The following is a 25,337-nucleotide window of genomic DNA, read 5'->3' as shown; positions in this document are numbered from 1 at the left end:
TTGTTTTCAGAATTAACAGACTCCTAATTTGCTATTCTTGGATACTTTTAATGACGAGTGCAGTAAACAGCTCCACCGGCGAAAAAGCCAATTATAACTTTATCAGCACAAATCTCGGTGCGGAAGAGGAACTGTGGTTTTCAGAAAAAGAAACAAAAATACCTTGATCTTCCAGGGAAAAACTACAGCTTTTTTATTGACTATTTCATTTCAGTGTGCTTGTCAACACATTGATTTTACTGACACTAGCACAGTCGCTCTGAGATTAATATGATTTATTAATGGGGAAAACTATTGAATATATTCCTTTATTTCTCGAACAATATCACACTGTTTATTCAAAATAACAATAAAAAAACGCAAACTCAAATAAAGGAACTAAAAAGTTTCTTGATCTCCATTATTTTTCATACAAAATATGAAAATATACTGCTTAAAAATAGGAACTGTTTAGACTGATGCTCAGTAGACATTTTGCATGTTGCAGCTATAAATAATGAAAGGGGGTGAAAAAACGAAAATAAATTGATATCATTGATTTATTTTAACTGTCAAAACATTTAAAAAGACAAATCTTATCCTCAAAAAATACAAATAAAAAGACAATAAATGTTATAAACTTCTGATTCATGTCACTTTCCAATTGAAAAAAAATGTCAAAACTTATTCTCTGGAGATTTTTGCATCCTTTTTTGACCCATTAACAATTACTCTCTCATCTAGATCCTTCCTTTTTTTTTTACAAAACGGAACCGCTACTGGCATGGTAGCGTTTGTAATAGTCAATAAATCTAAAATATTATGTGTGAAATTGTGGGAAAAGACCATTAAGGGGCGGGCACTAGTGGAGCCGGCGTAGGGGTCCTGTCTGAAAGAAGGCGGCTAATTCAGGACAACTGTGAACTCTGAACCTGCTAAAAGCCTGGCCACTGGTCAGCCGGGCCACGTAATCCAGTCCACATGTGCTCACAGTCTGCGATGCCATAATTAGACGGATTTCTTAAGGTTTGTTTAAATCAACATCAGAGTGCTTTGTTTTCCCTTTTTACTTGATGTATGCACACACAAAAAAAAAGCCTGTGGCCTTTAACTTATAATCCTTTACATGCTTCGTATATTCACATGAAGCGAAGCCGCACTTTTAAAATGAGAATATTCATGACTTTGTGAGTAGGGATTCAGTTTCACAGTGAATAAAGTGTGTGAAGTAGCCTCTGTTACAGTGCGATTTAGAGGAAACGAAGAGCGGGTTTAATAGCTCCGAAGCAACGCGCCGCCGTTTGGGCTGCGGCGGAGACTCACAAAGCATTAATCAACATTTCAGGCCTCTGTTTGACAAACTGCACAATGCCTCAAACATCTCCCTGTGTGTAAACACAAACATCAAATGCCATGTGGCATGTCCTCATCACTAACAAGCAAACTAACAAGAGACCTGGAATTCCACTCAATTAGTACCTGCTCGCTTCCTTATTAATCTACTAGCACCGGTGAAAAGATAAGAGGAGACGGGGGGAAAAAAAGAAAAGGAATAAAAAACAACAACAACAATTTGTTACAATAAATATATTAATGCCAGAGAAGCTTCTGTTTCAGGTGGTGTAATTTGACATGATATGCGGGCTATGTTCTGTCATTAGTCAGGAAAAATGGTGAGGAGGGGATCAAAGCGAAAAAGGCTCTGAGCCTGCCACTTAATTTATCACACGGCAAAGACAAAGGCTTTTCTCTCTGCTTCTGTCGCTTTTCAAAAGCCCTGACTCCTTTTTATGACAAACTCAGTTTGCAGTTTAATTTAGGACTTGAGTCCCTGGGTGCAGAAAAGCAAGCAGGCAGGAAGTGAGAGGAAGGTAGTGCAGCCAGACAGGCACACAGGCAAAGAAGCAAACAGCGGGTGGAAGAAACGTCCAGGCTGGCGGTAAGTACTCCGAGAGGGAGACAAGAATGGAGACAGGTGTCATGAAACTCAAGCAGCCAGGCAGGCGATAAGGTAGGCAGGCAAACAGTCTAAAAGTAGTAGGCAGGAAATGGTATAAAATGTAGGAAAGATCACACTGGTGCAGGTAGTAAGGAGGCATTCATACGCACTAGCAGTTGTAGTAGGCTGAGCAGTGCTAAATCAGGAGAACCAGAGAAGTGTGGGAGTGAGAAGGTCTGGAGTCTGCCGGGCAGGGGATTGAATTATATACTGCTGTCAGGGCAGGAGTCCAGTAGGCGGTGCAACCTGAGTATATACCGTTAGTAACGTGGGTAATAGTTCCTGCACGATCTCAGCGGGGCCTCAGTGTCTCACAGAGGAGGCCTAATACACACACGCCCAGGAAAACAGCTCAACAAACAGATCCCTGCTTTGACAGAGGCAGGGGAGACAAGAACGTGTGTTGTTCTGAATGTTTTGTGTGTGTGTGTGTAAGAATGTGTGCGAATGTGCAAGTGACCCTGACGTCGTGGTGATGTTTCCTGTAGCACTGACCGCCGTCAGTGCTCCATTAATTAAAGAGACGATGCGCTGGCAGGTGGCTTCACTGCCCACACTGGTAATTGGCCCCCTTCTTCCCACTCTCTCCCCCTAGAAAATCACCCATCTCTGCCTTTTCTTTTCTTTCCTCTGCCTTGTTCCCTCCTCCGATCTCTCGTTCTCAGAAACGTGCCAGTGGGCAGGCAGGAAAGCAAGACTATGTGAAATAATGATTAGAATGGATGGAGATGAAGAGAAAGGAGTTGCACATTTTCCCACAAGCCTCTGATGGTCGGGGAATGCTGTTCGCCTTCAAGCGTCATGCGACACAACGGGAGTTTACTTTAGACAGCCACAATACGAGGAGCCAGTGCTGCAGTCATTAATGATGTGGGGAGGGGACAGAGCTGTACTTTGACAAGTTTCTGCATGTGTGTGTGTGTGTGTGTGTGTGTGTGTGTGTGTGTGTGTGTGTGTGTGTGTGAGAGAGAGAGAGCGTAAGTACATTGAAGGACAAGAAAATTTGTGTTTATGCAAGTGAGTAAAAATGAACATTCTGTGTGTCAAGTGTAATGAGACAATAAAGGTTGAGGAACACTGGAAGGTAGGTGTGTGTGTGTTTGTGTGGACGTGCGTTTGTGTGTGTGTGTGTAACTCAAACGATAGAAGTACAAGTCGAGGCGCACACACACACAGCCAGAGTGGGGACATTTTGGCCGGTCCTTACAAAACAAAGGAGGATTAAGAGATCGTTTTAAGATTAAGGTCTGTACCTGTATATCACATGTATTAATGTCTTATGTTATTGACAGAGGTGATTTTTTTCATGTAGCCCTGCAATTCATGTTAAAAGATAAATATGTCAGTGTCTGCCCTCACATAGGTAGAAGTATGTGTGTGTGTGTGTGTGTGTGTGTGTGTGTGTGTGTGTGTGTGTGTGTGTGTGTGTGTGTGTGTGTGTCTCACCACGTCACTGGGCAGGTTGTGCAAGTCTTCGAATGGACTCTCCAAGGTGTTGGTATCCACGTTCAGAATCACCACATCCTCCAGTGATTTACTACGTACTCTCTAAAGGAGAACATGTGCAGCGTTATTGGCAAAGCACGGTCACAGTAATTCAAAACAGTTCTGACCAATGTCTAAAAATATTGAACAAATATCCAACTGTAACTATTTTTGTGTCAAATAGAAGTTTATTTAGTATATTTTTAAATTGTTGCTTAACAAATGCTACGCTTATTTTTTTTATCAAAACCAAGCACATTTTTATTGGTATAGATATTTGTTTTTTTATAGGACCATAAAACAGAAACCATTACCCGCCATATTTTTTTAAACAATTATGTACGTACATTATTACACTGGTAATTATGTTTGGCATATAAAAAAAAAAGGCTGATCATTAAAATGTTATTTGGGTATTTATTAAATCAAGATAAAATGTAAATCCTGAGTTTGGCCCATGTGTGTTTCCCACAGACAAAGTCATTGATGCCCTGAAGCAACGAGAAAGGAGAAAACAAAGTGGCCACATTTAAAACCACGCTGTCGTCACACTGATTTACGATTAACAATGAAAAATGATGTGTGGGGAAAAAATATTAAAACATCTTTGCTGTAACAAACTAACTCAGAGAATGAAGAACGGCACTGGGAGGAAACATTTGGACTGTGCAAACATTTTCCACAGCACCAACACCTCATGCATCAACAACAGCACAGTGATGCTGTACTGTGTGCATCCTGATGGCGACAAATTCAACAATTATTTCAGTGTGGTACAGGATGCAGGCAGGTGTGTGTGTGTGTGTGTGTGTTTGCTGGGGGGGGGGGGGTCTTGTGTACAGCATAGTGTGTGAATTTCTAGTTTGTCACTTTTGTGACAGCCTGTGCAGTGGAGGCTCACATGCTGATCTGGACTAATTATGTAGTGGTGGAAAGGGGGTCTGTCATGGATGCAGAGTGTGATAAATACTGCCACTGCTGCAACTGTCAGACAAATATCACACACACGCACACTATAGCATATGCATTTGAAAACTCACACACACACACACACACACACTAACATACGCATTCGCACAATTGCACACACACCCACACACAAGCTGAAATGTGCATGTGCTACATGCATTCACACACAGCAGCCATGTTGTTGACCCCCAGCCAACACACAGGGTTTAACAATGAAGTAAAAATGCTCTTTGCTTGCAGATGATTTATCTGCTTCTCTGTATTTCATTTGTACGACAGGTTAAGAATTCAGTGTGTTTTTGAGTTTTTAATATTTTAGAGTTGCATGTGGCAAAACCACGTTACTCTAATTCATTTAATTATTTGAATTTTATACCATTATTTAAAGCACATGTCCATGTTGCAATTGCAGCATTACAATATACATTTACAGCCTAGATTTTATTATTCACTTCTAGAAAATCTACAAACAATCACATTGAAATTCATAATACATATCTAAATCAAATTAGTAAACATCAGCATTTAGCTACTTATGAACAGAGTTGACACATGTGCATCAATTTGCAGCAGCACATATAATTATGCACATACAGTATAATGATGTACATTTATACATATGCACATTCATATGCATACCGTGTAAACATACCCACAGATTCTCTAACATACCTCGAGCAGACTCAGATGAACTCCCACGAAGTATGGCATGGGGGCACTGTGAATGAAGAGAGGAAAACAAAGCTCTGAACAATAATCATATCAGATGGTTGAATGTGGTGATGATACATATGGAGGCTCCAGTAACACTGTACGTTCCACACACATGTGGAAAAGTATAAAAAACATTGTATGTTGTGTGCCTGCTCTTTCATTAACACATTAGTTGATCTGCTGAAGTCCATTTAATCGCCTCATTGATACTTAATTCATCTTTATTTATTAAACTATAAACTTGAATAAATTACAGCTCCTTTAATGTGTTGAGTGGTTTTTATCTGTATTTTAGAGCTGTAAACCGAACGCCCTGAAATGACCTGACTGTGATATAACTTGTGATTGCGTCTGTGATATTCCATTAAAGAAATAAGGAAATATGGAAATTGGAAAAATTGTGAAACAATTGTGCCACACCAGATGTGCAGTGGCTATATGGAAAAATAGTCAGAGCTGTACAATTCAATTTAGCTGCACATATATAGATTATCATAACAGGGGCAACAAAACCGTTTTCTGTTTAAATTTATTTACAAAGGAGCACAGTGACAGGAAGTTAACATTGAATTAACCATTGTGTACCAGGACAAACAAACTCATCTTTAGTGGGCTGGATTGTTAAGTGTTGAAGTTGAACAACCATGTTTCTCCTTTATTCGATTTTCGGTCACTGACTTTGATTGATTCAAATGCTAAAATGTTTATTTGTTTGTATATTTTGTCTTAAACTATCACAGACATTGCAGAAAAAAATACAGAAAGTGCAAATGTTGAAACTTTTACGACTAAACTATCCATTTAACTTATGAACAAATTCAAATTTTAGTATTGACAAAAAGTGTTTTTGAAAGTAACTTCATGTAGTTTTCCACTAACAAGATGGTAGATTTAAGTACTAAGGAAAGACTTGTAAAACTGTTGAGAATTTTAAGAGCAGAAGCGTCAAAAGGTTTCTCTGCTTGCTAAATAAGCATATATTGATTTATATTATTTTATTCTTATTTAATGTCGTATTCATCTTCATATTAAAAGTTAGAGGGGATTTGAGGTGTCTTGACTCCCATGCACCAAGATGATAAAAATCAACCGAATAGTCAAATAACAGAAAGCCGGTTTTACGATGAGGTTTACAGAGGCAGCAACAACGGCATAGCTTTGGTTGAGGGGATGTCTGGCCAGAATGATCCAGAAGCCACAGGCTCATAATTAACTTAAAGCAACAGCAACACAAGCAGCAGGCCTGTTGCTCTGCACTGTAGAAACTGTCCACTCTGTTATATGAACGTGCAGCACCGACTTTCCAAATAGGTTTAGACAGATGCTTGCGTATACACACACCAGTTTGAGCAGGATCTCTGACGTACTGCTCACACACACATATGGCATGTAATATTATTTAGTTATCTAATCAGGGCATGGAGCTCACCCCTGTGATTGAATCAGACAAAGATGAGTCTTCCCAGAGTGTTGAAAATCACATTTTACTGTCAGTGATGAAGAGCGTTCTGCTGATGTGTCCCTCATGGTAAAAAGCCCTGTACTGTACGAGCTCTCAGCACTTAAACCAGCTCCCTTTACATCAGCTGACTTCCACACTCTGTGTTTTCTTTTAACATGCACAGATCTGAAGTTGACCCGCACGCTCGTGGATTCGCAGATGAGCCGTTACTCTCCGTTCAGTTCCAATCAAGTCCATTCAGATTTGTCAGATTTGCATTGGATGGATGGTAATGAACCCCTGAGAGGGCTAAGATGATGGGAGTGTGGAGCTAGCGCTGGCATGAAATATGGAGCAAGGTGATCTGGGCTGTTCATTATGTTGAGGGGCCACACAGGAGAAGGCGCAGCACCAGAGGAATCGTGAGAACTACGCCAGGAACGGGTGGGAGAATGTGTGAACACGTGCATCTGCAATTTTACACCAAGGTTTTTAGCGGTAGAGCTCAGTGAATGGCCAGCACACATGGTGGGTGTGTGTGTGTGTGTGTGTGTGTGTGTGTGTGTGTGTGTGTGTGTGTGTGTGTGTGAGTGAGTGTGTGCGTGTGTGTGTGCTTGTGACTTTTTCCGAGGTGGTCAGCCTTACCAGCAGTAGTCCAGAAGATGCGGGGGCAGCACAGGGATGAAGATGTGCTGCCAGTACATGGGAAAGAGCATGGCAGCCGCGCCGTGGACACATGCAGTTAACTACAGAAAGAGACAAGAGGACAAACTCAACCTGAGTTTCTACAACAACACAGAAAACAGAGACAGAAAAACTCTTTTGTTCTCATAGTTTGACTGAATTCAATCCCCAAAACTGCCCCTAAATAAAGAAGAGCAGCGAGGTGAGAAACAGTATCGTACATTTACATTAAATACACTTATATTCCTTTTTCTTCTTGTTTTCTTGACGCATTTCAACACCTTGTTTAACTGCCAAGGTCTTGAGAACAGACGCTTCATTTCCAACAATACCCTGGTAATATCCTGTTTTTTTTAAAGAAATCTGATCAAGCACGCTGAAGTTGTGATGGTGTTGATGTACTTTGATTTCATTGAGATATCACTGACAAACGTGCTGCCGTAGCCTTTAATCCTGCGCACAAACAAGAGCCTTCAGAAACACATGGTGCACTGACATGCCAGGCGCTTTTGTGATGAACACACGACCTGCAAGCTATTGTTGGAGAAAGAGAAAAACAGACTGAAAGCTAAAGATCAACCAGTTGACAGGAGCCTGTCTTTAACCTCATGAACGCGGCAGAGGGGAGGAGGATCGATGGGGAGGTGAAAAGGAAAGTATAGTAAAGACTGACATAAAAAAAAAAGAAAAGGAAACAACTGCTGAAACCAGTGCTTCCTGTATTACTGATTCGATTGTGGTGGGTCAGCACAGCAATGATATCGCTAAAATTGCACAAGGCGTTTTTTCATATTGGATAAAAAAAAAATACAGATTCAAGTCTGTTTCAAACACAGAGATGAGCGAAAACACCGTCCCTGCGTTCCTAATTAACTGCTTTTCAATTTCAACGTCAAAAATAAGAATTGTGCTGCGACCTGCACACAAGCAACAAAGGGAGTCCAAAACAGCGCTGACAGGAGCCATAAAAATCAAAATTACCCCAACTACCATGACTAAGAAATTAAAGAGAAAATATGGAATAATTAACCTCTTTTTTCAGCAAATAATGAGAAGCAATCACACCAGGATGACATTCCTTTTTAAAGACGCTCTCTACATTGTCAAAGCAACATTACACATAAAATTAAAGTCATTGTCTCCAGCGTCTTAAAAACCAGCAGCACCCCCCATCTTGACATTCCCGTCTCATAAAAGCTCCGCTATAGTAATGACCTGCAACACACACGCATGCAGACACACACACCAGGCGGGAGAAAGAGGCTTTAGCTCATCCCCCAGATTAAAATAACATGATTAAATATGGAAAGAGAACAGAGGTCTGAGGGGCTCCTGCGGGACTTCATTAGGGCAAATTGCCAAAGAATGAAACATGAGTTAGCCAAGAGAGACTGCGGGCTAGGCCAATACCGCCGGGACCCCGGAGCAGCAGCCGCTGTTATACTGCTGCAGCTTCACAGTCAATGTGTGAAGCGGACACACACTATCACACACACAAGCACAACTACCAGGAGACCCCCTGCTCACTGACACACACAATGTCACAATTGACCGGCCAAAAGTGGGCGAGCTTTTGGCGGCTGAAAACCACCGCTGCCAGAGAAAAAAAGAAAGAGGGGCCCCACCCCTCACGACCCACCCGAACATCAAGCCTGGACATCTGAAAAGCTCCAAGCAACAAAAAAGTGTGCGTGTGTTTGTGTCCCTGACTGCATGTTTAACTGCATTCATTTTTCATATCGGCCAGAAAAAAAAGGAAGCAGTGATCTTCTTCTCTTTTTTTTTTTTCATCGTCTCCGTGCGATCTCTCATAAACCCAGTCCCACAATAGGACTTAATCAACATTTAATTGGTGTCTTGCTCTGTGTATCTGCATATGCATATTTACACTGGCTGCCGTCTTCAAATAAAACACAACAATGCCACGCTCCTGTCAGGATTTATTCCCTGGCAAACAGTTTGTTTTCTTGTTGTTTTTTTTTTGGTTAATTCTGAAAATAAATCAATGCTATGAATATTAATGTGTGAAAGTGAAGCACTTGGTGGAAGAGCGACTATTGAAATCAGCACACCCTTCTCCCTTTTCCAAAGCATTGACATTAACGGGCCATTAAAATGTGATGAAGAGAGGTCAGCAAACCGGCTATGGGGATACATACACACATAAGTACATGCGTCTCATGTGCGCACACACACACACACACACACTCACACACACACACACACACACATATTTAGCGGACAGCCAACAGGCAAGTGTATTTCTCCTCAGGGAGTGTGAGACAAGCCCCAGCCATTCCCTGGTACCAGGAGGTAATAGCACAGAACACCTCGCTAACCAACTCCAATTATCTCCACCAGACCTCAAGGTGAGTCCCTCAATTGGCATGATTTACTCTCAGGTTGAAAGGGAAAACAGGAGTCTCTCTCTCTCTTCTTCTCTGGCTGGCTTGAGGGAGTTGGGGAGGGAGGAAGGGAAGGGGGGGGACACTGAAACTAAGATAACGATTTATAAAGCAAATCTAGATTCCTGTTTGCTTTTATTTGTTATCTCCAAAGCGATGGAGGTGGCAGTGTGCCTGAGAGAGGGCAACTTGGAGGGAACTGCAGAGGAACAGTTCACATATTTGCTCCGTTAACTGAGCTTAATACGAATCCCTGTGTCCTTGTTCAGGTTTTTAGAACGAATGAGGCAAAAAGTAAAAAGGGAAGATAAATGGGTGAAAAAAGAGAAATTGTACTCCTCTCTTTTTTTCCTTCTTCATTTAGGGGGGGGACTTCACATAAGAGTGGGTCATGAGAGGCTAAGGCTGATAAAATATTTGCCAGGCTGATAAATAATAGATGAGTGGAGCCAAATGGCTTACACGCTCCACAAAAGACCTGGGTGCTTAATATTCCATTCAATGGAGAATCACAGATACAGTCCCCAAGAACAAATACGGGATTAGGTGCTGGGTCCAGTCCTCAGGGACCAGGGCTCTGCCTGGTAATGAGGGGCTGGCTGACTCTCACACTGTGTGCGTGTGCGTGTGTGTGTGTGTGTGTGTGTGTGTGTGTGTGTGTGTGTGTGTGTGTGTGTGTGTGTGTGTGTGTGTGTGTGTGTGTGTGTGTGTGTGTGTGTGTGTGTGTGTGTGTGTGTGTGTGTGTTGCCCCTTCCTCTGAGAGAAGCTAACCGATTATACAGCGACAGCCTGCTTCAAAAAACAGTCAAGGTCTTTGGTTCTGCCCTGAGAGCTTTCTTAGTGCGCTGTTGCTGAGACAGAGAGTGTCCACACCAACACTGGTTTACCCAGATCCATTCAACGACACTAAAGGAAGAGAGGGACAGAAAAGAGAGAGAGACAGGGAGACTTACGGAGATGAAGAGGCGGAGAAGAAAGTGGGAGATAAATTTGCATTGCAGCTTTGAAGTAGGTAGCAATAAACTGAAGCTAAGAGGTCACACACTAGTTTTGTCAATAAAGTGGTCTGGGCGTGAGTCACCGGCTGTGTCTTGACTCCAGACGATATACTTACAGTCTACAGTGTGTACGACATAATAAATGTCTTAGGAATATTGCTTTTTCAGTTTGTATACATTCATAAAAACACGTTGGATGTCAATCAAACTACCTCTTTGGAATAAAACTTCACAAATGAGACTGTAAAAGTTTTAATTATAAAAGTATTTGTTTTTTCTGCAACTAACAAAGCTCTTTCACCACAAGTCAGACTTTCTTCTAATATTTTCCAGCTGTGAGCGACTCCTCCTTCTTTGTGCAGTGCATTGTGGGACAATGACATCCATCAACAACACACTTAAATATCAGGTTTTTATACACAACACGCATACAACCTAATAAAAGCATGCTTAGAATGAGTAGCATGAATACAGCTAATGGGCTTTTTCTACACAAAATTAACCGAAACAATTTGGACACAGACTTCTCCAGTTAACAGGAACAAGTGGACATCCAGCTGCCACAACTCACTGCTTTCTGTTTTCATTCCATCCTCATATCCAGACAGGCTTGTCCCTGTACCTGCCCCGAACGGACACACAACCCAACAGTGATGTTTCCCTAAAGAACAAGACCCACCAGAGATCTCACATCGTCTCAACACTGCAGCTCTGAGCTCTGCAGCCTGTGTCAGCCAGCAGTGTGTTTCCACCCACACCCTTCCTCTTAACCCAAGCCACCGGACATGTTGAAGTAAAGCAGACAGAAGTGGAGAGAAAGCGACTGTGGGACCAGCGTACACCACTACTCTCACATATTACTTTACATGTAAGGGGGCAGTAAAAGGGTGACTGGGCCATTTTACCAGATTGAACATCGACTCTCAGAAGGAGGAACCTGTTGAACATGTTAAATTACAGTGAGAGCAGAGTGTGAGACAAAAAACTGCTGCTCCAGGCAACGTAATTCAATTTGACAGGAGGAATGGTATCAACAGACTTGTTCTTGACCTCCTCACACCAGCCTTAAACAATCATTTCCCCTTCCACCAGCCTTTACTTCCAACTCTATCCCTACTCACTCTCCAAATGTAATTCCCTCTTCTACTTTCCACGTCTAATTTTCACCCCAGTTAATTTCTTATTCTGTTGTCCTCCTCTCCTCATGCTGTCTTTCTGTACGTTGCCATCTCTCCCTTGTTTCTCCTGTTTGCTTATCGTCCTGTTAAGCCTTCCCCCTCTCCCCTCACCTGCACCAACTAAATCGCCAATTACCCGCGCTCTGCTTCTCCCTCTGTTGACTTACAGCGATGTCAGGCCCAGCACTACGGAGGTGGGCCACAAACAAGTAGGTGGCACAGGGAGAGAAAGAGAGAGAGAGAGGGCACACGGGACAAGGCGGGTAACAGCTAACGCCAGGCCTCCCACACATGCACACATGGTCACTGACTCTGAAAGGAAGACATACGGCATAAGGTACAAACACCTGTGAGTGCAGGAGACGCAAATGAACAGATGCATGCAAAGAATGCACAAACACCCACAACGTGCACATGTGCACATACACGGCCCCTCGTGCCACAACACAAACGTTACAGCCAGACACATGGCACCGGGCTGAAATAGGTTTATTGAGGGTAAGGGAAGGAGGGAAGGAGGGGAGGGAGGGACGTCCTGATGTTCTGCACATGCAACAGCAACAGAGAGACACATTAAGACACCCAGGAAGAAGGAGGTGAAGTCAGAGAGAAAGGGAGCTGCAGCAGCCAGAGTCCGTGAGAGACAGATGGACATGAAATATCAGTGAGCAGGAATAACTAAGATGGAGAGAAATAGAGAAATATAGAGACAGACAGAAGTCAGGGAAAGAGAGGAGAGGAACAGAGGAAAAGGCAGGAAACAGAGAGACAGCTGGCACTCTAGGGCATGCTGGATGGATAGCTCCTTGTTAGCATAGGCCTGACAGGCTGATGAGAGGGCTGCTGTCAGCTGGTGCCGGGGCTGAGCTGTGTGAGTTTGGGCGATAGGCAGGGCAGAGGCTGGGCTCCGGAGCTGGGGGGCCTCGGCAGATGAAAGACACGGAGGGTGGTGGGGCGATGGTGGTGGTGGTGGGGGTCCTCCCAACTGACTAGTTAGAGGAAGGGCCGATGCAGCCCTATTATACGGCCCTATGACAAGGCTGCACGCTCGGCCGGCTCCCACCCTTGTGCCACCGCCGACCGGCCTTTTAAAACAGTGGTACCATTCACCTCTGGTCACGAAACAGCAATAAGTCAACTGACGCATTGTTGTAAGATCATGATTTATTCCTTTGCTGTTGGCTGCTCGCGAGACACGCCGGCCATGTACCGACAGACTGACACAGTGGGTTCACCGGGGGCTTTAACACAGGCAGCACCTAGAGCAGGCAGAATAAATGCAGTATATCTGTGTGTGCGTGTGTGTGTGTGTGTGTGTGTGTGTGTGTGTGTGAGTGTGTCTTTCACTCTCCCTGCTCTTTGAATTCCCTGTTTCTCTCTGCTTGGCTGAGAGGCTGGACAGGCGGAGGTGGTGAAAAGCAGCTGGATGGTACTAACGATGTCACTAACAATACCTTCTCTCATACATCCTCTATATCCGTGGCAAGCCGACTATAGGAACATTACCCGTCTATCCGCTGACTGCTAACACTCACTTTAACAAACATTTTGACAAACTCTGACATTAATTATATATTTATCATCCTTTAAAGATATTTGATGACAAGACAAGTGGTGTGGATAATGAGCTGCACTCTCTCTCTTTTTTTTCAGTTTAGTATGTATACACTTCGAGAATCATGGAAGCCATCTCCACTTGAACTGGGAGGTCAATCTACCCAGCAGCAAAAACACGAGGCCTGCTAGTAATCCCAGTGGGGATGTGAAAATACCTTTGTACTACAGCGCCTGACATATATCGCTACCAAACCAAAACACCTCTCCCCGAGGAAGATGGATGGATAGACAGATGAGTGGAGGAAGGATTGCAGAGGATGAAAGGCTTACAGAGGTAAAGGTCTGACGTGGAAGCTCTTAAAATATCCTGTCGGCATATATTTGTATAAAAAAAAAAAATAATAAAAAAAAGATTTGTCTCTGCAGAAAACTGTAAATCACCCCCCTCCCCAGTTTCCCTCTAAAACGAAAAACACCTTCACCCTGGAGTCTGGTAATTTACATGGTGTAACCTCGAGTCGCAGCGGAGTGTGCTGGCTCGTCACTGAGAGGAGGAGCTGCTGGTCCAGAGAGCCGAGGGGAGACAGGTGAAACTCTCCGAGGGCTGGGTGATTTCTACAGCTCGTCCTGATTAGAGCTCCTGCGGGGGGGGGGAACCCTGGTACCGTTTCCTCCAGCGCCCATCACCACCACAGGCCCCTCCGGCTGTTCACTGTTCTGCAGCCCTTCCACAGAGATACCGAGGCAGAACCACGCCGCTACACTGCAGATACAGATATGACTTGGGTGACATCACTTCCCCCGTCCATCTCATCTGTCATAAACATTTGGCTCTGCCTCGTCGGCCTCAGAGATAACAGGGAGGAGGAGGAGGAGGATGGAATGAGGAAGAGGGGGAGAAAGACAGAGATTTCCTCCCCTCGTACAGGCTGAAGTGCCTTTAAATTATGTGAAGGAGCCGAGACACATAATAACGGATAATTTAACGCTTTTTGCCCATTAATATGTTGCAGTTATAAGACAAACAGTCAAATATAATCCTGCTTCAGTGTGGGATTCACAGCTTGTCAGAGCTTGGCGATGGTGCGGCTGCCTGACTGCAGGATGTCTGGGTGGGGGGGCCGACAGATCAGTTCAGCGCTCCTCTTACAAGTGGTGCAGCCATGTCAGATAAATATTCTCATCATACTACTTAGGGTTTGATATCCTGTTTGAATATTGATGAAGGGAATCATGTTCAATCTGGGGAATAGTCCCAACATTTCAGCAATACACTTTTTTTGGCAGTGTAATTCATTATCTAGAATTTGATATGAAGCCCAAAAATCGCAACCGTGACTCAATGTTGCTAATTTATAGTCATATTCTCATATTATCATATCTGATTTCTTTTTTTTTTTGTTGCTTGGGATGCAAGAGAGACAGCGAACAAGATTTGTACATGGCAAACTGCAAACAGCAAGCACAACACACAGACTGGAAAATCTTCATTGAAACCTGATGTTAAAGTGTTAAAATGTTAAAGAAACCTACATCTACACCAACCATGTTTAGACATGAATCATCTTTCGAGACGTTGGAGGATGTTATTTTTCTCCTACGGCTGAGAGGATGACTTGGAGGGAATGGACTCACAGTGCTAAGCTTGCTTGAGGTAATGATGATGCGTCGTTCGTGCAGCATGCAGGCGTAGAGCTGGAGCATGTTGTTGACGTCCACGGCCACAAAATACTCTGTCAGGTTCCTCTGGAAGACAGACGGGAACAGAAGACACATTACAGACTGTCTTACAGTAAAGTGCTGATGCTTCAGATGGGGAGAGTTCCACAATGTGCCATGAAGAGAGACATGCAGTACTGGCTGAAAAAAAAGGACTTGGACTTCCACGTGTGCACATATTGTTTTGCTGTCATGACATTACATCTTTTTTTTCAATACAATATAGTATTCGCAGTTAAAAAATAGATATCACATTAACCAATGTCGCTTAAAAGTGCCAGAACGACTACTGTTCTCAGCTGGTGTTTTATCTTGCCATAAAGACTTGCTAAGCTCACGTTGAGCTACAATTTGAATACAAGCTCAACAAAGAACAAGTGTTCAGTTTGAAACCTCTAATACCCGTGGCAATCACTGAACTTCAACATTAAAAGTACAAGCACCACAGGAGATAAAGCTGAGACAAGACGATGATGCAATAATTTCAAAAGGTGACAAGTGTATCTGATTAACAGCGATTAGAGGCAGAGATGTTTCCAGAAGGGGGGGGGGGGGGGAATCTCTCTTTGACTCCCTCTGTCTCTTTTCTTTTCTTTTTCGCGTGTGTACTTACACTCTCAGGGATCGTTGGCAGTCCATTGATATCCGGGGCGATGAAGTAGGAGTGCTGCGAAAACACAAACATGTGGGAGAAAGCAGAGGGAAGGTCACGAGCGAAGCGTACCACTCACAGAGGAGAATGAGGGGAAGACGGGGGGAAAAAGGCCGTTCACTTTGTTCTATGATTTATAGCTCATCTTCAGCTCTGTCTATATGAATTGCTGAGCTGGTGTCTGAACTGTGGCAACGCTTTTATCAGGCCTACAGAGCCGAGAAAGCTCAATAGCAGCTCCGTTCCCCATAGACACAGACTGTGGTGATGTCTCCGGTGGAAAACTGAGTCTTTATTTAAGCATTAAAAAGGCTTGTGCAGCCACAAGACACAGACAAAAGTGCCCGTGCACATGAGCACACGTGTGCATCCACAGCCGCACGCTGGTGCACACACACGGGTTGTTTAGAGGATCACAGGGCTGCCTGTCTCACTTTGGGAGAGCAGGGCAGGTTCGGTGTTCAGATCAAAGGGGCCAGAGAGAGGTGCTGTTTGGAGACAGGTAGACAAACCACCGACTCAAACACACTGCTGTGTCTCTCACACACACACACAAACACTCCTGTATCCGCAGTACACCTGCGTTTCTCTAGGCCTCCGCTCGACCATCTGTTGCAGGTCTTTGCTGAAATCCACTGTAGCGTGGACAGTAGTTGTTTCTCACACTGCAAGCAAAGTAAGTACAGTAAAACATTACGAATTATTCATCTGGCTTACCACTATTGACTTGTGAGGCAAATTTTCTCAGGCAAACACATATTCAGTGTTTGCTGTAGTGTTAAAGAATTGAATTTGAGGCTCCAGTGGCAGGAAGGATGGCATCCAGCACCTGAGCTTATTATCGGCACAACTAAATACAATAAAACATCAAATAAATGTGTATTTAAAGATATATACACCTAAACACAGGTCGTCCTTTTCGATGAATAAAAGAAAACTTGACAGGTATACATTGTATCAACAACACCATGGCTTACAATAAACATGCTGAGGCATTCCAAACCAGCAATACTAAGGAAAGTGTCTCCACCAAGAGAGAAAGACGTCTCCGATTATAGAGACTAAAGATGATGAGGGAAGAGAGGCAGCCCGTCACAGCCAGAGAGGAAATGTAGGGAAGGAAATAATAATAACAAAACGAATTTAATGTCCTGGGATAAGTTAAAAACTATTTATTTTGATAGGACATAATACAAGTTCAAAATACTTAATTCAGTGCAGGTTAACCCTCACCCATGACATTATTTAATTAACTGATTCAATGTTTTTTAGTTATTACGATGTTGGACAAGAGTATAAAGTATAAAGTGCTGCTGTTCAGTATTTGTCTGGTGCCTGATTCTGAAACTTCCCTCGATATTACATGACATCCGCAGGAGATCATTTCTACCAACCGCTGAAAAGACTGATGCTCAAAAGTCATATGTGACAATATGAAGAAATAAATCACAAACTAATGACTTACAAGAATTGGCAGCACTACCACTTACTTGTTTAGTGTATTAAGGGACAATTTTGAAAACAACATGTGTAAAGAATTGTCATATTCCCCAGAGAGGGGGCATTCATTGTAGTTATAATAAAGCTCAGAGGAGATGAACATGCAGCGTGAACAAACTCTAACCCGATACCAACATCCAGAGCTCTGCCTTTTGAATTTCTTTTCTGGGCAAAAGATTGATGTTCATGTTGACTCCTACATGCCTTAAGATAAGTGAATTTGTCATACTGTTTCAATTATTACAGCCATATTTCATGCATATTTTACACAGCTACCATTACGACTTAAATATGTATCTACAAAAGCAAACGGGCGATTATTTTAAGTTTTATTCTAAATTTAGCACATCTGGAAATCTGTTTGCAATGTAGGAATTTGTTAGAATTGAGATTAATCTCTTTTCCCATGTTTCCAGCAGCAGCATTAGGCTCAATATACAAGTTTAATATCAACATTGACATGAATTTAAATAATTGTTTTATTTACAAAGTGCTTGACAGAGCAAAAGTGCTATAAACAGCTGGAAATGTAAGAAGCACTTAATGTTTTAACTTGTTTATTCTGATGACAGTTAATGAATCTTGGGTAAAAGTTGTTGTGTTGAGCTGCAGAATTTTGTTTTTATTGTATAGTTGCCATTACAGCTGCTTGTTTACTGCGAAGTCACGACTGCTGCTACAAAAATGATGACAAAATATATTGTTGAGATGTAATCAGAGATAAGACATTTGAGTTACAGTGATAAGCTGTATGGATTTTATCGAACATTAATAGTGAAAAGTTTAGTTGTTACTGTCGTGCAAGTGAAATAAACTATGCCTGAAAACTTTAAATGTCCTAAAATGAAGTTAGATTTTCACTGTATTACCCACTTCTCTTTCCTGTGTGTTTTATTGGCAACATTAGGGTTTAATCATTTTCAATAAAAGGAATGTTTGCGGGGCAGAACTTGCAATAATGTCATAGCGTTAAAAAGTCTTTGTTTCATAGTCAAAGTCTTTTGTTTGGTAAACCAACCGAAAAGAGAACCGGTAACAGGGCCAATTATAAACTATATGAGTCGAATAAGTAAATTGTGATAGAGATTGAAGTAGATTTGGACCCCCCCTGTAACCGCCACACAAACAACAGTTTACCGTACAGTAGAACTCTCTTGGCAGCTCTCTTTCTTTTCTCTTCTACGCTAAATGTTTCCTTCCCCATCGGTCTGTAAATTCATGCTATTGTGATAATCACAAGCCATGCTCCTCAACTCAACCCAGACCTTCATTGGCTGTTTGCTTGCTTATCTTATCTTTGTTTTTTTTTTTATCTTTCGATGACATGTTTATATAAAAACATTGAAAGTGGGTTAACTGGAGACGCATCAAGGAGATTTTTTGAGTACAATTGCCTTTGCTTTAAACATAAAGAGAGTGTGGAGGGAAAAAAAAAAAACTTTTGATATTCAGAGAGAGAATATAGCAGAGTGGAATGGCATTAATCATTTACAAAGTTTGATTGTTTTCCAGAAGAGAAGAAACACACACCAAGGCCCAGGATAGTTTGTTTTTGTTATATTTAAAAAGATAGAGCAGCTTATTTGGCCAAATTGGAAAGCCGCGGCTCCCATGCGATTAGTGCAGCGGCGGTTTCATATTTCACAGCAGCCTCCTTCCCTCCTCCCATCTCTGCTGTTCACTCATTCCCCTCCACTCACCATCTCCTTGCTTCCCCGATCTCTCAGTACTTGCCCAGTGGCAATATACAACTGCTCATTCTTGCACAATGAGAGAGGGAGAGAGAGAGAGAGCAAAACAGGGTTCACACATGAAAGGGGACAATGATCCTGCTTCTTGGCAGCCACGATAAAACAAAAAACCACTCTTTTAGGGAATAATTCTGCTTCATCAATTAAATATCAAACTAGTGGCTTCTCCAGAAACAGAGATGAAGCTATCACCTCTGTTCTCTGGGGCTTCTTTTCCAATGAAGCTCTGAGACTCAGATGAAAAGGTTTTGTTCTCATGGAGAGCCGATGGAAAAAAAAACTGACACAAAGAAAAAATAAATCACAAGGAATCTTAATTGACCTTGTTAACCTTGCTTGAGATATATTGATTACCTAGCATTAGTATTGTTATGTTGTATATTCATCTGTGTAATTAGATGGGTATCCTTCTGAGACCTGTGCCGCTGAAAAGACCCAGAGTAGCTTGTTTAATTGGTAAAAAAAAAAGGAGGGTTTAATCCTCGAGGACAAAGGCTAACGCTGAAACTCTTTTGATCCCATTACGCTGTAGAGTCTGAGCAGCTCAGAAACACAGATATTAGTGAATAAAAAATATTGTGAGTTAAACAACCGTTAGATTTGTTAGGTTTACGGGAGTTCAAGAGTGATTTATTTTTGTATGAGCTGGAACCATACAATGAGATTGTGTTTGAGTTAACACAAACACAGGCGAACTTTGAGGGACCTGGGGGCCGTTAATCCATTCCAGTTTTTTTTGATAAGCAGGCGACATGACGAGTTGTGAAAGGACCCTTCAAGTTTAAACATGCCCAGCTCAGGCAAATCACACGGAAACCTGTTAGCGCCACTTCTTGCTTCCAAACAGAGTGTCAGTCGTGGGCCCTCAGTGTCTCCCCTCGTCCCACCTACAGTATCTGAACCTCTTCTGGCTCCCCACTTCCTTTCTGCTCTGCTGCAAGCTCATTTATCTCCTTTATCTCAACCTCTTTACTTTGTTGATCTCTCCCTGTTTCTGCTCGTCTGCCCCATATTTTTTTCTTTGTCTGTTTCCATGCCATGTCTCCGTCTCCTCCTCTCTTCTTTGTGTCCATTTCACTTTGGTTCTCATTATTCCTCCCTCTTTGTCTCCAAAAATCAACTCCAGAAAATATCTGGGAAATTTAAAAATGTTTTGCCTTTAACATGAAGATCGCAGCAGGAGAATTTCCCGGTCAGATGCGTTCACAACGAGTGTTCAGGTGGTGTCATCTGGGGAGAGCGTGCAGGGGCAGATACACAATCTCGTTTGCTTTCCAAGTTGACCACGTTGACGGCGTCTTCTACGCGTACGGCACCTGAGATATTTATATTGTTTTTGTTTTTTTCACCTCTGCCAAGAAGGTCATGCTTTTATACCTGTCCAATTGATTGTTAGCTAGATTACGAAAAACTACCACAGATTACCAGGAACCTTGGTGAAAGGATGCTGCATGGTTAAAGGAAGGTGGATCCACTTTCTTTAAAATTGCAAGATAGGGTGTTTTCAACATTTTCCTTGATTTCTCAGAGAGTAATTAGTGTTTAGGGGACTGATATTTATGAGTCTGTGTAATTTGTTGCAGATCCAAATAAAAATCCAGATCTAGTGAAATTGAATGTGTTTTTTTTAAGGGGACTGTTGGCAGAGGTATGAACTCTACTGAGCGTTCTTCTAGTTTCAGTTTTGCGTCAACTGCATGTTAGAAACTTCATCAATTCGTCGACTCACTCACTGTGAGATGTCCGAACATTTTCCTGCCGTATTCCCATATGGGTTCACTCAGACATTTTCCGGACATTTAACCGAGGGGCTGGCGAGACATTTTCAAGAAAATATCCGATATTCAGTGCATGACTGAAAGCCACATACTACACATTTTGTCTTCCGTGCTATAGTTTCCTTCCTGATGCAACCCACTACTAGAGTTACCAACCTGGCCCTCTCTCCTCTCTCTTTCAGCCTCAACTCTAAGCTGTCTTACCTCTGATAAGGGGGAATATAAGATCTATACCTACCACACTCAGGTTGACTGGCGTGAAGGGCTTTGGCACAGGCAGATCATAGAGAGAATTGAGCATGTCGTTCAAGTCATTTTCCTGGGGGGGAGAAACAAACAACAAAAAGAAGAAGAAAAATACATAAAAACACACAGGACAAACGAATTTCTATTTATTTGTGTTGTTGATGTCGCGAGTTATGTGTCAATCTCAACAACAGCGTTGGGACTGATGCAGACCAGAGGGCTCTCCTGCAGTGAGGCCTGAAGGGCTCCAAAACATCCGACTGACATATGTTTAACGAGCAGTGGTGAGGTTAAGAGACGGCTGAGCGTAGGGCTGCAGACGCTTATTATCCTGCAGCGTTGATTTATGGCTGAGAGGGCTGCCGGTAATTAAGCAGGGGTCTACGCTCTGAAGATGGGGGCTTTCGGAAGCCGTCATAGAGCCGTCTTGACCACAGACCAGGCCCCGAGATTATTCCACCCGCGTTTATGAGCTCTACAACAAGACTGCTATTTACACTCCTGAGCCAATGGCTGGAAAAACTGAAGGGGGACCGAACTTTGCAACGTGTACTTAAATAACGACTGTGAACGCAGAGGTTGAGCATTGTTGGTTTTAGCTCCTTTTTCTGTTGCCCTCTCAGGGAACTTTGTTTTGGTTTTGGCTGCGAGCAGTTGTCTGAGGAACTGTTTGTTTGTGTGAGCGTGCGTGCGTGTGTGAGCCAGAGAGAAACTCGAGAGGAATGGGTGGCGATATACAGTAAAGAAGAAGAGGGCGGGAGGAGAGGAGGAGGAAGGGGGGGTGTCGGGGTGTGTGCAATCGAACAGCCTCCTGTCATGAGAGGCTCAATGCTCACACGCATGGTCAGCAACACGGCCTGGGGAAACAGTTCATTTACCCCTCGCCTTAAACCCTCATCGCTCTTCTGTCTTCCCTCGTCTGTCAACATCTCCCTCTCGCCTGGAACGGACAGCGGGGTAAATAGAAACCAAATCATGCACACTAACACTTCAGTCACTCAGGATTTCCAGCAATCTTTCTGTCTCTCTCTTCCTCATTGTTGCCCACACACAAAACTATCCTATTCTGCTTCTCCCTCTCTCTATATACACATGTGCAGAATAAATATATATATTATATATGCGTATAGCCTATATATATGTAATAGATTACCCTCCTGGATCCCTTTCAGTCAGAGAAATGTGTACATGTTTATGTGACTGTCTACTTTAGCAAAAGTCTGAGTCCTGATCACGACTCTCTGAGGGTCTCTGAGGGGAAGCAGTGACTACATGACAATTGAAAGAAGTCCCAAAGCTCTCTGCCTCTCTCCTCTCCTCTTCTCTGTCTCCCTCCCTCCCTCCCTCCTTCCTCCTCTATCTCCCTCTTCTCTCTTCTAAACACAGGAACATCACCTACACCCTCTGTGCTAGACGCTGCACATCTCCCCAGTTTGTTGCATATTTTACATTCCCCCTCCCTTTGCTCGTACAATGCATTGAATAGTCAGGGGAAAAGACTTTTGTAAAACGCGAGCATTTGTGCGTGTGTGTGTGTGTGTGTGCATGCGCCCTTGTGTGTGTACGTGCGTGTGTGTTTTCTTAACGATTTGTTTTCCAGTAAATCATCAGGAATAACTTCCAGTGTCAGATCAGCGTTTGGTCTGTGAAATGTCAACATTGTTGCCGCTAACAACAGAAGCCAAGTCGAGCCCAAGACGCCGAACAGAACTTGCACACAAAAGATAACATGCAGCATCCAGAGGAAGAACAGAATGGAGGGAAATATCTTACCACAGTGCAGTTTCAAAAACACAAAACTGTGCACTTGTTTCTCAGTCAAATCCTACAACCCTGCCTTGTTTCCATATCGTGTTCTCGTAAAGCATTTCATGTACATAAAAGTACAAATAATTACCTGTTGTTTCATTAGGTAATCCGACAGGGTGTTTAGCAGCTTGTAGTAGATTTCGAACCATGGTAAATAACTGGAAGAGACAGAAAAACAAAAAGGTATGTTGGTTAATCATATGCATTGAACAAATAAAAGGCACTGAAGAAATCAAAACCGATTAACATGTGATGGATCACAGGGTCTCCATCCCTGCAGGATGTAGAAAGACAACACATACAGAGAGATTCTATCTCGTGAAAACTTTGTCACGAGGTCTATAAATAACTTCACTCTGTGCTGGACTCTGCAAAATGAACAGTTTGTATTTGTACTCTTGTAATATTACTGGATTTATCTAGTGGCTAATGTCTGCAACCTTACACGTCAGATGTATAAAGAACATTTAGAATGGTTTGTGTTTCACTGCAGCTCCTCCAGTGTCATTGTTACATCGGTAAGAAGAGAAGAGTCTTTATTTTGACATTCTTCGCACCCAGGGCTCTCCACATGCTAGGGATTCTTGACATTTCTGCTCTTTAAGCCAATAGGATGGCAGGGTGGAAGAAAAAAACAACAGATTTTAGATCTAAAAAAGAAAAAACAACCATAGCTTTAATGTGATGTGGAGGGATGCTATGGTTTACAAGCATGCTGCTCCCAGATGCACAAGCTTAACAAAAATGCAGCCCAAGATGCCTCCTGCCTCCCCCCCTTCCTCCTCTCTGCTTCTTTTTATGCCCTTCACGTATTTAAAAAAATCTTTGCCTTATGTAATGAACGTGAAATAAATAAATTCATTAACAAGCTCAAAATAATTTATACTGCAGTGTTTGTGTTATAGCTAATCACTAAGAACACCCAGCATAAGCTAAGAGCATCTGCAGCATGGCTTCCTTTACAAAGTTGACATATTCTTGGCCAAGTCCACTTGCAATCGGAGTGGAAGGTGGCCAACATCTTCTTTTTGGCACGAAAGCTGTTAGGGCTCAGTTCATTTGATGTTATGTAATTAAATGATAATAATACTAATGTCAAATCAAGGTGTTGAATCATGATCTAGTTTTGGGGCTTTAACTTGTAATTTCCAACATTGCAAGATCATCAATTCTTTTGCAGGACCTTCTTAGCATCGCAATGAAATCAACAGAAACTCCCATTAATGTTTAATTAACTGGATTCATGAGTTGAAAAATAAATGAGTGGCCAATCATATTTTCTTACCGAATTTGATAAATAGTCAGTTTGTGAAATGTCTTAAATACAAGTACTAAAAACTATAATTCAATTTAAATTATTCCGATTAAATCTGCATTTCCATGATTATATAATTCATCTGTCAGAGTCAGAGTTTTGAGGGTGTGAGTTTGTAAAGCGAAGACGTCCTGTTAGCTGGAGAATAAGGAGAATCCAGGGCATGGGTCACTGGCTGCTCTGTAGACTGGAATTAACAGACAACAAGAAAAACAATAAAGTGAACCTAATGCAAATTTTCCTATCGCTAAATCCACAAGGGGCCAATGACAGGCCGGGTTCCCGAGGAAGTGCAGCCAAGCGCACCAATCAGAGAGGCTGAGTGACCATTAGTCTGAAACAATCAGCCTCTTTACATGCCAATATTTTGACGTTTGCATGAGATTCACTGCAATCAGGTCACACTCGCAGGAGAGGCCAAATCAAACACGCGTATGTTAATTCACATGCTGACCGGATATCAACCTGAAGACCTATTTCTGCCACGTCAAACAACATGCAAATATCTGCATATGGGGTCATTTTACTTTTAACCATTACACGCAAAGTTCAGCCTGATATAATGATGCACAGGGGGGGGGGGACAAAGACTTTGTATTCTAAAGCCAGGCTTCTGGACATTAATCCTTCATTTATCACAGTAGGAGGAGATGTAAATAGGGCTCTCGCTGTCAGAGAGACAGCCATCAGGCCTCAGTGTTCTCACAGTCATTACACTCCTACACCGAGGTGCTGGAAATCCTTTGTCTTAGAGGAAAATGCATGATCACTATGGGGAAGGCAGCCAAGCCCAAATTATCAATATTCTTTCTAACACCGTCCTACAGTATAGATAATTCATTTTGTATGCTTTATTTAAATACAACCGAAAGTATATATAACGTAAAAGGTGTATTGTTTTATTTTACCCCCACCCCACACGTTCTGCTGGCTTTGTTGATGTAAAGTTAAAGTTTAGAAAAGCTTAGAGAGATACTCCTACTCTTCACAGTTCATTGCTCAGATCTGTTTGTGCTTCGCAAATCCTCCGATAGAGAGAGGCATCCATCACTGGCGTGCTCAGTGCGTGGGGGCCCCGCAATCTCTGCTGCCATTTTAAACACATGTCTCCTCAAAGTGCCATGTATTCAAAGAATGAACCAGTTAATCTGTGGCCCA

General features: G+C 42.5%; 1 protein-coding gene across 3 annotated transcripts in view; it reads right to left on the bottom strand.

Moving 5' to 3' along the window:
* dennd1b (DENN/MADD domain containing 1B) overlaps nucleotides 1–25,337 on the bottom strand; it is a 106,961-nt gene that overhangs the window by 34,268 nt on the left and 47,356 nt on the right. For 2 of the 3 annotated variants that reach the window (XM_061078318.1, XM_061078319.1), the window contains exons 6-12: nucleotides 22,953–23,022; nucleotides 21,048–21,128; nucleotides 15,742–15,795; nucleotides 15,045–15,155; nucleotides 7,233–7,333; nucleotides 5,105–5,150; nucleotides 3,425–3,526 (exon numbers count right to left, since the gene is read on the bottom strand). In XM_061078318.1, the coding sequence (XP_060934301.1) occupies nucleotides 3,425–3,526; nucleotides 5,105–5,150; nucleotides 7,233–7,333; nucleotides 15,045–15,155; nucleotides 15,742–15,795; nucleotides 21,048–21,128; nucleotides 22,953–23,022 (565 nt within the window). Of the gene's footprint in view, nucleotides 1–3,424; nucleotides 3,527–5,104; nucleotides 5,151–7,232; nucleotides 7,334–15,044; nucleotides 15,156–15,741; nucleotides 15,796–18,980; nucleotides 19,041–21,047; nucleotides 21,129–22,952; nucleotides 23,023–25,337 lie in introns of all 3 variants that reach the window. The other variant, XM_061078317.1, reaches the window with a different exon arrangement.

Source organism: Limanda limanda, chromosome 9 (assembly GCF_963576545.1).
Source record: "Limanda limanda chromosome 9, fLimLim1.1, whole genome shotgun sequence".
Classification (NCBI taxonomy): domain Eukaryota; kingdom Metazoa; phylum Chordata; class Actinopteri; order Pleuronectiformes; family Pleuronectidae; genus Limanda; species Limanda limanda.
This window is presented reverse-complemented; position numbering and strand designations above follow the sequence as displayed.